General features: G+C 41.3%; 1 protein-coding gene across 5 annotated transcripts in view; it reads left to right on the top strand.

Moving 5' to 3' along the window:
- The window catches only part of rhobtb4 (Rho related BTB domain containing 4), a 45,777-nt gene that overhangs the window by 8,375 nt on the left and 23,282 nt on the right, over positions 1–14,120 (top strand). The window contains exon 1 of one of the 5 annotated variants that reach the window (XM_042420210.1): positions 9,192–9,542. The exons of the other annotated variants lie outside the window; for them this stretch is intronic. Within the exon in view, the coding sequence (XP_042276144.1) occupies positions 9,514–9,542 (29 nt within the window). The 5' untranslated portion in view covers positions 9,192–9,513. Of the gene's footprint in view, positions 1–9,191; positions 9,543–14,120 lie in introns of those variants that run through there. 5 annotated transcript variants of the gene reach the window in all.

Below are 14,120 nucleotides of genomic sequence, written 5' to 3'. Positions count from 1 at the left end.
ATCTGTGAGTAACAGCATGTTTGAAATAGAGGCAGACACATCCCGGATTTCTCCGTCTGCTACAAATATAGATCTTGAGGATAAAAAGAAAAGGAAGCTAAGTTGAAAAAGACCAATATCTTGGTTGATATTCAGGCTTTACATTAACAGACAACATACACAGATCTATAGAGCAGTGGTTCCCAGACAAGAGGAGTTGCAGAATAAATCTGAAGGGTCTCAAGAATATAAGAGAAGGAGATAAAACATAGTTTTGTTATACAAAATGTTTTAATTTTCAGCCTTTTCTATAATTATTGCTTTATTTTTTGTTCTAGTTCTTATTAATGGATAATTGTATTTCCTCAAGCCTCTAAAAGTGATTAAAAAAAAAATCTTTGGTTTATATGGCATATACAACTTGTGACCAGGGACCAGGGTCACAAGTTGTCAGAGTTCAAGGTCATTCGTTTTAAGAGTTCACAAGCCAAAAATGGGGAGCCTCTGCTGCAGAGTGCTATGTAGTGTGTGCTGGGTCCATGTACTGACTGTGTGCAGTGCGTGATCTCGGCAGGACTGCGGCCCGGCTTCTCTGTGCCAGGCTGAAGTCCAGAGGTGTTTGATTTGGCTTCACTCTCTGTTTGATCAGGCTGTTTCTGCAATACTGACTGACCTGTACTGAGGCCAAACGCATCCCTCGCTTCACAACTTTACCATTTTTCTTCTGCTGCTGACACTCCTCCTGGTTATATTCACATTGATCAGAACTCATTTCATTTCATTTTATGTAGACTTTTCTAGTAGTATGGTATTTCCTTTATGTTTATGCAATACACAATGAACAATAGAGCAACTGAAACAAGCATGCAACATTTCTCTTTTTCTGTCCTGTTGTACCTGAGAGCTCCATTTGCCCTCTCTCACATCTCCCTGTTTGTTGTCTGATCTCAACCACAGTCCAAAGTTTACTCTGATACATTCTCACCAGCGTGTGAGTGTGGCTGCGGACCTGTCTGAGGTTCAGCGAGGTTACCAACATTCCCAATATCACCACAGGTAGCAGTGAGGCGTCAATGCCTGGTAATAGATTGCATTTATTTTCGGAAAGACCCTCTGGCAGATTACAAATTACAGTACTTTGCTGTTGACCACCCATTGATCTGCCATTAACGGGCTTGTCAATAATGCTCTTAAGATGTACAGTGTAGCATACAGTGCTATGTAGCATTATACCAGCTATAATGGTAACCTATCTGAAACATCTGTTTCCAATGTATCTTGGGTAAAATTTTGTGGACATGTCCTCTTATTCCTGCAGATACTGTATATGGTAGTACAATGTTACACAGCAAATTGTTTTTCAGCTGCCTGACCCTCATCAGTCCCTTGAATCAAAGAACACATGCTTTTATTTATCATCATGTTGTACCACATTTGACAGTTAGAGATAAAAATAAAATAAATTTTAGGATAGGAATGATCTATTTTGGCAAATGCCATCATAGACTATAACAGAGTCATGTAATGTTGCCACAAGACATGCAGGGATATGAGAATGAGTCATGACTCTTAATAATTAAGAGTCATTGACTCTTCCACTTAACTATTAAAATGTTAAAATCATATAAAATGGAGATAAGATAGGATGGAGATAAAGTGGAGATTGGCTAAAAAGGTGTAATTGTAATATCCCATTAATTTACCTTTTCCTTAATATCCCCAGCAGGTACATTAAAGAGTTCCAGGAACAAAAGGTCCTATTTAAGATATATTAAGGACATATTAAGAAGTTACTAGGCAATATATCTGCCGGATTAAATCAATTTCGAGCTGGCACTGAATCCACTCCATATCTGGGGAATAAGTTCAATGAATCTAATCAGAGGTGGTGTAGGGAACATGTTCAGTGGGTTACACTTGCTAAATTTGTTCAAGGCAGAGCCATTTGACCTTGTTGTGACCTCTATCACGAGTCAGAATTCCACTATTATGCACCAATCCCTGTGTCTATACTCCTCTGTTCATCAGTATTTCAGTGCCTGTTACAATCTATTTTAAACTAAAATGTGATTCAGACTTCAGAGTTGTAATTTTTTTTAAAATAAAAAAAATGTGTCAATGTGTTGAATTGGGCAACAAACCTTTCTGCTGTATGAATGACCTGGTTGATCATTTCACCTTCTCATGGATAAAAAGAAAATTACTGTAAATCTGAATTCAAACAATTGTATTAGGCAGGGAAATATAGCTCCAGTTGTAATCTCAAGGTGGTAAGCAAAAGGTGTCATTTTTTTTGTTTTTAGTCCAACATCTCTATGGAGAGTGTAGATTACTCTGAATGGCATTACTACAGTTCGTTTGTTTGCAGGTGTATCACATTTGTGATTATTGATATTTTTTATCATAAACATTTGGTATTGAAATGTTCATCATGAGGAACACTGAACTATCAGAACATGGGTGCACTGATTAATCCAGAGGTCATGTCAGACTGTCATCTATCCATGTATTTCATTGCTAGACCCAGATCGCACTCATATATTCCATAGAGATTTTGGACCAGCTGGCAAACCAAATGACAGAACTTTAAAGCCCACAAGATCACATCAGACATTCACTTTATGTCCTTCCTATAGTTCTAGTCTTTAGCTGTCTTTGTAGTGCTAGCCCATACCCATATATAGGCTTAAACCTGCTCACGTTGGTCCGTTTGCTAACCTGAATTCCGTCCTTAGTGTCCTATCTTTACCAGAGCCCTGGTCCTATATTCACTTCCTTCATGATCTCCATCCCCTTTTCCATATCTGTGTCTGTCATTCCTCATTTCCTCAACCTCATTGATGTTATGTCCAGCCAGGCCCTTAACCTAAGCACCTAGCTCATCTACATCCCTATAATGCCCTCAGACCTGCACAGCCAATGAATCCACCAAGCCCCTAACTGGCTCAGCAATCATTTCGTAAGGTAATTAAAGTGATCTTTTACTTTCCTGGAGCATAAGCCACACTATCTAGTACATATGCCTCCTTATGAGTCAACCAACCACTGTGATTTATCTTAGAAGATCAATGCATGGATTTTTTCATGCAAATGTTAATTTTTTCTTTACTTTCCATTTGCTTCTAATGTTGGAGAACTTCCTATAGGGTGAAACATATTCTCACACAGGACTCTCCCTCCCCCATCAAAAAGTAAACACTTCCTCTGAAGACACTCTTAGGTTCAAATAGTACTAATTTTCCACCATAGTGAACTATCACTTTAAGAATTTCGACCAGCAGCTGAAGAGAGCCTTAATAAGATTAGCACTGCCACTTGACAGCCACAGCTTTAGAGGCACCTCTACTGACCTGTGCGTCTATGTCCAACAGAGAGTGTGTGTGTGTGCATGTGTATTTGTTTGTGCATGTGTGTGATTGTCAGATTGTATTAGTGAGAGTGTTGGATTTGATGAAAAACTTAAGTATGTATGTCTTTATGTGTCTATACATGAACTTGGGGATGTGGTTCTGTGTAGCAAGGCATGCCTGGGCAACTTCAGTCCCCTCGAGTTAGAGCACAGACAGTATATTATGACTTTTAGAGCAGGCTACCTCAGCTATGCACAGTCTTATTTTATCACAGACGATTTGTGCAACTCGAGAATTTAGAGCATCCACTCAACCCTTCAACCTCTCAGAAACCACTGACCATGTTGTCTATCCCTGGGCACTCTCCATTCTTAGGCTGTGATTTGGACGACACAGGCTCAAAATTACAGGCAAGGGTATTAAACCAACAAGCAAACAATTCAACACAAAGCCCATGGAATCACTGGAATTTCTCACCCAAGTGTTTCCACTTAGCACTCAGATATGTTTTAACTAGGCGCTTGCCAAGGCCATGCCAAGGACACCACAGCCACAGGAGGCTGAGGTAACATGACATGGGTATCGCGTGTATGTGGCAGATGTGCTGTTGCTGGTAGTTAGGTGTGCCAGATGCCACATGACTCTAAGTAGCTTCGGCAGTCCGTGGGCAGCAAGTGAAGGACAGAGGGGAATATACAGTGTTGTGTGCTTGTTCATCCCGGGCACCTCTTTGCGAAAGCCAGACACCTCACTGAGAAACATTTAAGTTGGCATTAATATCACAATCAGAGGTCTGTTTATTCTCAGGCAGACAGCAGGCAACTAAACACACAGAACGCCCCCCACCCCGCCTAACCCCTCATACACCCTGAAAAGCTCTGTCTTTCTTCACTCTTGCACACTACACATCTCACCCTCCTTCCTTCAGTTATTCCCACCTTTATCCAGCCTTTGGCCCAGGACCTCAAGCCACTTTACATTCCCAACATATTCTACCATCATGGCCCATCATCACCAGCACTTACTTGACCTGATCATTCATCAGTCTTATAGCCAGTAAACACAGCCAGGGAGCCGTACTGTCATTCTGCCTGCTTTGGCAATGGGGGAATAATAGCTAGTGACAAGTATGTCAACAGAAGGTGTTTTAATTCTAATCTTCTATTTGAGAAGTTAGAGACCTTCGACACTGTTTAATAGCTCATAGATCATCTTCAATACCAAATTCTTCTTTATGACTTTTCCTAATTTTGTGACAGCTGCTTGTGACATTTTAAAAGTCTTCAATGTATCACACATACACTCTTAACCATGATGAGATATACATCTTTATGGTCTTATCCATGGCCTGTCTTTTTTTTTAAAGTGCTACAGCCATCAGAAAACATGAAGGTAAAAATTGGTTTGTACAAATTGAGGGTCTGAAACAATACAGAAATGAGGGCAATACCAACAAAGCATGAGGGTTAGTTATTGTTCTCATTGGAAATGGTCTATCACAGCATTTTTGGCATGCAAGAAATAAGGCCTGCACAGAAAGGTTTTTAAAATAGATCAGCACAAAACCTTAATAAATAGTGCATACAATATCTTCTGATTAATACGCTGTATCTTTTGACTCCACTGTAGTGTTTTTCTTTTTCTGTGGAGCAACTGAGGGATATGTCTTCATTAGGATATAATGAGGCAACAACAGCTGATCACACACATGGAGCTTTCCAACTAACTGTAGATAAGACAATATACTGATAACCTGGCAAGTAAACAACATATCTGGCCTCTTTCTCTCCTCTCACTCTGTCTGTGTCTCTTTTTGTACTTTCTCTCGGGCCTTATCTAGCCTTGAATGTTTTTCACTTAAACTCACACTCTGCTAACATGCCCATCACCAATCGCCAAATAGGCCGGCTGTTACAAAGCACACTCTGTCTCATGCCAGGGTGTTGGCTCTGGCAAGACATCTCAGCCACCTCTCCGTGTCAAAGTGTATGTATGTGTGAGAGAGATTAAGAGAGAAAATGAAGAAAAGATTCAGAGGCAGACATTATAGACATGTGTTTCTCTGCATATGTCAGTTTTCCAGTGTTTTTCTACTTCTCATTTTGGAATGCCAGTATCAATGTTTCCCACAAACTCACTTCACTTTGCCCTCCAGCCATTCCAGTCTCACCCTTGACCTTTGACCTATGAATTTTCTTCCCAGAGGAACAACTGAAATTCCTGTGTTGTCTGAAAAACAAAAATGTGAGCCAAAATCATCCTGCCAAACGAACAAGCTAATGATCTCATACTGCAGATCTATGTACATGTAGTATGTAATGTTGTGTGTGTGTGTGTGTGTGTGTGTGTGTGTGTGTGTCAGGGCTGAAGGTAATCTTTGATACTGTTATCAGTTCCATGGTGCTGGGGGACTGTTTGGAAGACCCACTGCAGCTCTGACCTACTTGTGTCAATGTACGGGGGCTGCATGCGGACTGTTTTTCATTGAGTGTATGTTGTGTGTGTGTTTGTTAGTGCTCGGGACAGTGTGTGTTTGAGGCAAACTCTCTGTGGACACGGGGAGTGTGAGAAGCTGGGTGTTTTGACAGCTTTAGAACAGTTCCAGTACAGTGTTGGGGCAGGGGGTGCCTGTTGGATGTTCGGGTGAACTGTAGGGGTGAGAATAGGGTCAGTGAAGCAGTGGATAAGAGACGATGAGATGAGCAGATGAGTTTCATTCCAAAATGCTCTACAGACCTGATATCCTTTGGGTGATATTAAATAAACTCATGATGTCATCTAAAATCAATCCATTTGAGCCCAAAGGTATTCACTTGCACCATAATGTAAGCAAGAAGGGAATTTTCACTGAAACAACAGCAATTGTTTTTTTAAAAGAAGTGATTGCAAAATGAATCCCTTTCCAAATGTGTGATGTAAGGAGAGACAAAGGCAGATTCAGAATTATGAAGAAAGTACTGCAAAAGGGAGCAAACGAGGCAAATCGGAAATGATTAGGGTGGATAAGTATTGATGAGAAGCAGCTTGATGTATGTACAGCTTATTGACTTAACATAAGAAAAATATATATAATTTGGTATCCTCACTCATAATTGGGTTAGGTCCCAATTTTTGTCTGATGTTAGTGACAGTCTTGTTCAGGACATTTGACTCTGATATTTGACCAGATTTTCTGATCAACCGGTGGCTGATAAGCACAACGTCAATCAAACAAATCAACCATCTGATTTCTCTGAAAATATTCTTTTTAAACAGCCCGCAACTAAATAAAATATATTAAATGTATGTGTAATTAATACTTTTTAACTGAGCAATAACTGATAGAAATTGTGATTTTCTGAACTTGAACAAGATGGCTTTATTTAAATATGTGAGGAACACTGGATGGCATTGAATATATCGCACACTAAACTGAGTGTTTGCCCAAGTTGCAGGACACTCCTTGTTAAAGCAGTCATGCCAAGGACTGATCTCAGCTCATTCTCCCAACTTTAATCTCACCAGAGTGTAAAAGCTATGGGAGTAGACTTCCCACACAGTTCATAAAAGAGTGATAAAGCTCGTAAACAAAGCAGCACAGTCCTTTTTCGTACTACTGTAGCTGAAAAGGCCAGACATCACCTCAGACTGTGCAGCTTGAGAGTTCTCTCTAAAGTACACCTCTCCAACAAAGGGGCTGCCTCTCCACATTTCTAAGCCCTCTCAGTGCCGTTGAACCCCTGCTTTCTCCAGCAGCATTCCAGCCCATCTTTCATGCTGTTTCTTTCTGGCCATGCCAGCCAGGTCAGGGGGCACTGTTTTCTCAGGGCTTCAAGACCACACTGGTCAAATATAAAACAGGCATCTCTACTAGTTGCACATTCAACTCCCGTATGTTTAGTGTGTAAATATGGTGTTTCTGTGTCATTGTATGTGTCATCATGCATGTTTTGAGCAGAAATGTACATGGAACTAGATGTCTTTGTGAGTCTGTAGGGGGAGACTGAGCATCACCTTTCACTCTTGGCATATAGTCTACGATATTGCTGATACAGCAGAATCTGTCACAGAAATCTGTCACATCATGGCCTTGAGCAACAGCACTGACACAACATTGGTGACACAACATTGGTTTATTACCTCCTTTGTTTCAGACCGATCAGTACCAAATTCTACCAGTAGATGTCTGTCTTCAGTCTTCCACAGTCATGAAAGAAAGTTAGTGCAGCAGACCGTCCAGGGTCCCCACGTGGCCAAAAACTGCAAAATGTCACAATTGAATGGTTAGATAAAGTATAATGTAATACAAATTCCACATCTTATCTAAAATTGCTGACGTGCCTATAATGGAAGGCAAATTAGCTCAAAAGAATGTCCCTATCTTAAAAACATGCCTGGGAAAAGTCTCCAGTCATATACCACCACATTTACAAAGGAATTTCATTTTAGATTAAAACTAGTTTTGTTGGCAGAATAGCATACCTCACTATACTTTTGCCTCTTGGCGACATGGCAGCATTTTTCTTCTCTGGTACAGCTTAACATTCCAGAAATGAATTCCCAGACATCGAGGTCTTGGAAAAATATGAGGGCAAAAGGCTGGGTATTTTCCACAGAAATCCAGTCTTTTGGCTTTTTAATTGGCTCCTGTATCGGCTATTCCCGAACAACCAGAACAACCATGTAGGAAAAAAACTCCTTTACATTTCCCATGAGTAACTATATTGCACAATTTATCTGGATTTTAGTTGTGATAAAGTATGATTTATGTGTATGAACAAGGATTAAAGGGAGGATGAACCTAAAATCAGATAGATAGTCATAATTTTATACATTTAGCAATTGATGTTACCAAGCTTTTAAATCTTTTTTAACATGCCCTTTCATTTGTCTCTGAGTAATAATGACAGCTGATGACAGAGAATACCGCCAAGATTTTTGTGAATGCATCACCCCACCAACAAAAGGCAGCATGCTTTGTGGGATGTTTTGAGTTAACAGGACGGAAAGAGCACAGTTTCAGGGCGGGGATACTATCAGCTCTGCTTGATCTGATTGGCTGACGTGCTGTAATCTCCGGTGAGACTTTTAAGTACTCCTCTTCAGTTCCTACATCAGACACTGAAATTTGTAAACACAACTTTGGAGTGTTCAGACACTTTAATGTGGTAACATTAATCTTGAATAAAAAAATAAAGCTTTGTGAGGATTGTTCCTAATTTTAGAAATAACTCACACAGCACAGCAAACCGAATTGTAGAAAATGCTATTTGATGTTTCAATCAGTGTTAAGCAAACAGTTATTGTATGATATCATCTTTTTATCATGATTAATTTGCTCAATGTTCCCCATTCGACCCCAAAATATTTCATGGCAGTACAGCTGGGGTATTGATTATAGTGGAGATAGCTTAGGGCAGTGGTTCTCAAAATGGGTTCTGGGGACCCCCAGGGGTCCTTGAGAGGGTTCCAGGGGGTTCCCAGCAAAAAGGGGTATAATTAAGTTTCATTACAATTATATCCATAAGTAACACAATGACATAACGTGTGACTACTTCGGTCATGTGTTTCATAGGCCACACTTTCTGTAATAAATAAATAATAATAAAATAAATAATAATAAATAATAATAGCAAAAATCTTATCAGACTGGGGACCCTGGGACAAAATCTTATCAAATTGGGGTTCGTGGTGTAATTTGTGTCAGTTTGGGGGTCCTTGACGTGAAAAAGTTTGAGAACCACTGATTTAGGGGTGCCGCTCTGCTCCAAATGCCACTTTTTCTGATAGCACCTGAACGCAGCACAATAGGAGTAGGGCGATTTGTGTCGTGACGTGCCGTCGTGGAGGCGTGCCCCTGATGAAATCAGCTGGGGAAACAAAAACAGAAAAGGGGGTGGCTCAGACTAGAAGATCTCCAGGCCAGTTATGTATAGAATTCACTCTAAAAAGCGTCCATTTAAAATCAAAACTGCAGTATTTCAGGTCTTCCGCAGAGAGCCGATACTTGTTGAGGAGTTTGAGACGTCGGATCAAAGAGGCAGCCAGAGGAAGTAAGAGGAGGATGTGACAGGGCAGAGGTCCTGTGCGACGTCCGTAGCTGTATCTGCTCTTTGACAAACAGTTGGACCACCGCAACCACCTCTTCATTCTCTGCACGTCTTTGTCCGGTTTGAGTCACCGGCTGAACCACCAACAGAGTGGCATGTGGGTCAGTTCCGGAACCGTCGGAAGGTAGGGACCCCTCCTGCAGAAATACTGGGTCACATGCTCCCAGTGAAATATTGTGCGCAAAGCAGTCAACACACTGCTTATATTTTCCTTTACTCCAAAGGTTCACTAACAGAAACATCACCAGCTGTATTCGCTTCCTATCACGGTGACCTTATTGCACTTAATGGGTTTTTAATCTACTCTTATGTCACTAGTCCTAGATGCTTGCACGCTCTTATACGGCACATGTATTAAATGATTATTATAAGGAGATGTGTTTACAATGGAGGATTATTGTTGCACAGCCCAGTGTTGAAGCATTTCGATTCAGTGTTGTAGTGCAGCGGATGGGCTTGGCACGTTACGCAAGAGTTATCAGTGCATCATTTTGGATGTAGGATGATATGCACCTGCCTTTATACAACAGAGAAAGACATCTCACCACCGCGAGGAATGCGGTGTATATCCAGCTTTATCTCCCCAGACATGAGACATGGATGGGAATACAATTGCCTGGTGGTGGTGTTGAATCGGATTTCCAAAAAATATGAATGAGTCAGGTGGTTATGAATGGGAGGGAGCGCACGAGGTGCTTTTCATTGATGAGTGTGATCCTACAACACCGTATGTGCTGGAACAGCGTGCCGATCAAAACTGTGACAATAGATAACGTGAATCTCAGTTTGTATGACTGCACGCACGCACACACACACACACACACACACACACACACACACACACACACACACACACGCACACGCACACACACAGACTGTAATGCTGATCCTGAGGCCATGACGTCACCAGAGGGATTGTGTTACGCAGGTGGCTGTGTAGTTGGTGAAGAAGCATCAATGCTCAGTCAGGAAAAGAAATAATGTTCTACATGAGAATTTTTTTTTTTATTTAACCACATTTTCCTCACCTAATTAATCATTTCCACAGGATTTGGTTGCATAAATAATTTGGCACCCTTCTCTACCATATTGTGCAATATTTGTCTTTCGGCCAATATATTTTTTCTGCTGAAAAGATGTGTGTGAGGCTTATCTTTGTGCGGAAACACCAACTGTTCAAATTTTGTTTGTTTTAACATTATCAAATATTCTGTCCTATGCAATTCTCTGTAGAAATCTTTACCAAAATAACAGAAAATTATGAAAATGTTGAGGCTTCACTAAAAGCCTGATTTATATACAATATATTTTAGCCAGAACTTGGTTTGACCAGTTAGGCAGATGGCTCTGGAACAAGGCTACTTATTGTCCTGGTTAGGCACTATGCCCAATTCTTTTACTGTGTCATCAGCTTTGAGATAACATAGTGCAGCATTGGCAGACCTACATGGAAGAGTCAGCCAGCATTATATGGCTGGCTTAAATGTTCTGAACTCTGTGTCAGGCTCTAGTGGAAGTTACACAGCGGTAATAGTGCTTGTAATTGTGTATATGTTTTATTGTTTATGTGTATGCCTTCTCAGGCTGAACACATTATTATATAGCACATAAGGTAGTTTGATGAGAAGTATGTTAAAAAGGAGATATGTGGCCAGTGAACAGGCGTTGGAAAATAAAATGGATGACCTCCATGCCTGCATCAGTTTCTAATAGGATATCAGGAACTGTAATGTCCTTTGTTTCACCGAAACTTAGCTAAATCCTGGAATACCAGACAGCGCCATCCAACCAGGTGACTCTTTTTTTGTAAACTGATCAGATAGAATAGAGGACTCTGGCAAGAAAAAAGGAGGTGTGTGCTTTATGGTGAATAAGGATAAGTGTGACAGGAGGAATATTAAATTGCTATCCCGTTCCTGCTCACCTGATCTGGAGTTATTGTCAATCAAATGCAGACCACACTTTCTACCAAGGGAATTTACATTGGTCATTATCACAGTAGTCTATATCCCACGACAGGTGAGTACAGAGGCTGCCCTGTCAGATCTTTGCAAAGACTTGAGCTGCTCACAGACCGGTAATCCTGATGCTGTGCTTATTGTTGCTGGAGACAGTCAGGCTAATCTTAAGAAGGTTTTGCCTGACCTCCATTAACATATTGACTGCGCCACAAAGGGAATTAACACTCTGGATCACTTCTACATGCCATTTAAAAATGGCTACAGAGTGGAATCGCTACCCGTGTTCGGGAAGAGTGACCATGTGGCCATCTTGCTGAGGTCAAAGTATATAAACAAACTATGATGCATGCCTCCAGTGACTCGAGAGGTCAGGAAATGGTCAGGGCAATCAGAAGCCGTCTTACAGTCTGCACATGACGCAGTTTTGAGCACATTCCAGGATACCACCGTCGACGTCACAGATGACATCAATGGATTCAATGAGTCTAAAAACTACAGTTAAATCATTCCACAACCAGAGACCATGAATTCCCAGAACCATCCGGGATGCCAAAAACACACGCACTGCAGCCTACAACTTTGGGCTGCAGGCTGAAAACATGGAAATTATAAAGCAGCAGCCTACAAAGTAAGACGAGCAGCAAAGGAGGCAAAAAGGGACTACGGGAAGAAGCTGGAATTACAACACCAGCAGGACAATCAAAGAAGCATGTGGCAAGGTCTAAGAACTATGACAGATTAAAAGCCCCCCACTTCTACCCTCATCCTTGACACCGGAGCACCCCAGGGCTGCGTTTTGACCCTCTGCTGGACTCCCTGTACACACACGACTGCGTAGCCACTTTTGACTGCAACACCATCATCAAGTTTACTGACACCACAGCTGTGGTGCGCCTGATCACAGATAACAATGAAAAGGCCTATCTGAAGAAAGTAGAGGACCTGACCCGCTGGTGTCAGGGCAACAACCTACCTGAACGTCAGCAAGACTAAGGAGCTGATAATGGACTTTGGGAAGAAGTAGGGAAGGAACTACGCTCCCTTTAATATCAAGGAGTCCTCAGTGGAGAGGGTAGACAGCTTCAAGTACCTTTGTGTTCACATCACCGAGGGCCTGACCTGGGTGCTGCATACTGATTCAGTGATGAGAAAGGCAAGGCAGAGACTAGTTCACCTCAGATGTTTGAGGAAATTCAGGGTATCTACTCAAATACTGAGGAATTTCTACTCCTGCTACATCAAGAGCATTCTGATGGGGAACAACACTGACTGGTACGGAAACAGCACTGAACAGGGCTGCAAGACCCTACAAAGAGGCGGTGCTCTGCCCTGCCTAAAGGATATTTACACCAGGCACTGCAAGAGTAAGGCTAGGAGAATCATTAAGGATCCCAACCATCTTGATAAATGGCCTTTTCTCCCTGCTGTGGTCAGGAAGAAGGTGCTGGATACACCAGGCCAGTACTGAGAGGAGAGGCTTAGGAAGAGCTTTTACCCTCAGGCCAGTAGGTTCCTAAATGAGGTCATTGCCTAAGACTGTTTGCCCCCCAGTCTTGCACGTATATTTATTACTATTCCTATTCTATTTAAACTCTTCATAATTCACAAATTGAAGGAACTGGCAGGGTTACATTTCACTGTGATTGTACCTTATATGATTACATGTGACAAAACTCGATTGATTGATTTGAATATTATCTTCCAGACAAATTTAATCTCCCTCCCCATTGACAAAGTTGCATTTGGGTCACCAACTGAGGCACTGTAATAGAAATTCACAGTTGCTTTGACTCAATTTGACAGAAAACCACAAAATACTAATACAAATTGTTTTAATTTAGTGTCCAAATTCTCATATAGCATGCAAAATGAAAACATCTGTCAAATTAGGTAATGCGTCATACATCAAGTTTATCAAAGTATCAGAATATTGTATATATCGTGAAACCATAATCATTGTTGCGTTTTGAATTTTTATATAATAATAAACCATTTGACCATAAGTCAAATAAATCACATAATACTGTAATGGCCTATGGCACATGACAAAAGAATTGACAGCTCATGCGTTTATTTTTGTCAGACAAGTATTGAAAAGAAAATAGTAAGAATGAGTAAGAAAGCAGGAAAGAGGAGAAAAATGAATGACAGATGAAATACTGTACTTAGATAAATATTCTGTACTGAAGTGGAAGCTGGCGAGAGATAGATAGGAATGAGCTAATACAGCAAGAGAGATGGAGAGAAAGAGTAGGTGGAAAATACGGACAGGGGAGGAGGAGGAGGAGGAGGAAGATGGGAAGGGATAAAGGAAATGAGGGCATCAAGAGGAGCCTGTCTATGTTTACAAAGCATTATTGCAGCAGAGAGAAGAGAGGAGGAAGGCTCTTCAGAGCAGGATGACATGCTGCTCCCAAAGACCCTTTCATTCATTAGATTAGATGCATACATATCACTGTCTGCCACGGGCTGTGCATTAACACCCATACCATCTGCAGTGGGTGACGCAATATGTGCCAGCATGCATGTGTGTGTATGCATGTCTGTGCTAGTGTGTCTGAGTTTGAGGTTTACTGTCAGTCATCCAGGGAACCAAGCAGAGGATACAGACCAGGTTATGTAACCAGTCTGTGCCAGCTGCGCCTGTGGCAGTCACTGTCTCAAACACCCACATAACACACACACACACACACACACACACACACACACACACACACTTTCTCTGCCACACACAACAGCAG

The sequence above is a fragment of the Thunnus maccoyii genome, chromosome 9, assembly GCF_910596095.1.
Source record: "Thunnus maccoyii chromosome 9, fThuMac1.1, whole genome shotgun sequence".
Classification (NCBI taxonomy): domain Eukaryota; kingdom Metazoa; phylum Chordata; class Actinopteri; order Scombriformes; family Scombridae; genus Thunnus; species Thunnus maccoyii.
The sequence above is the reverse complement of the archived record's forward strand: the minus strand, read 5'-3'. Positions and strand labels throughout refer to the sequence as shown.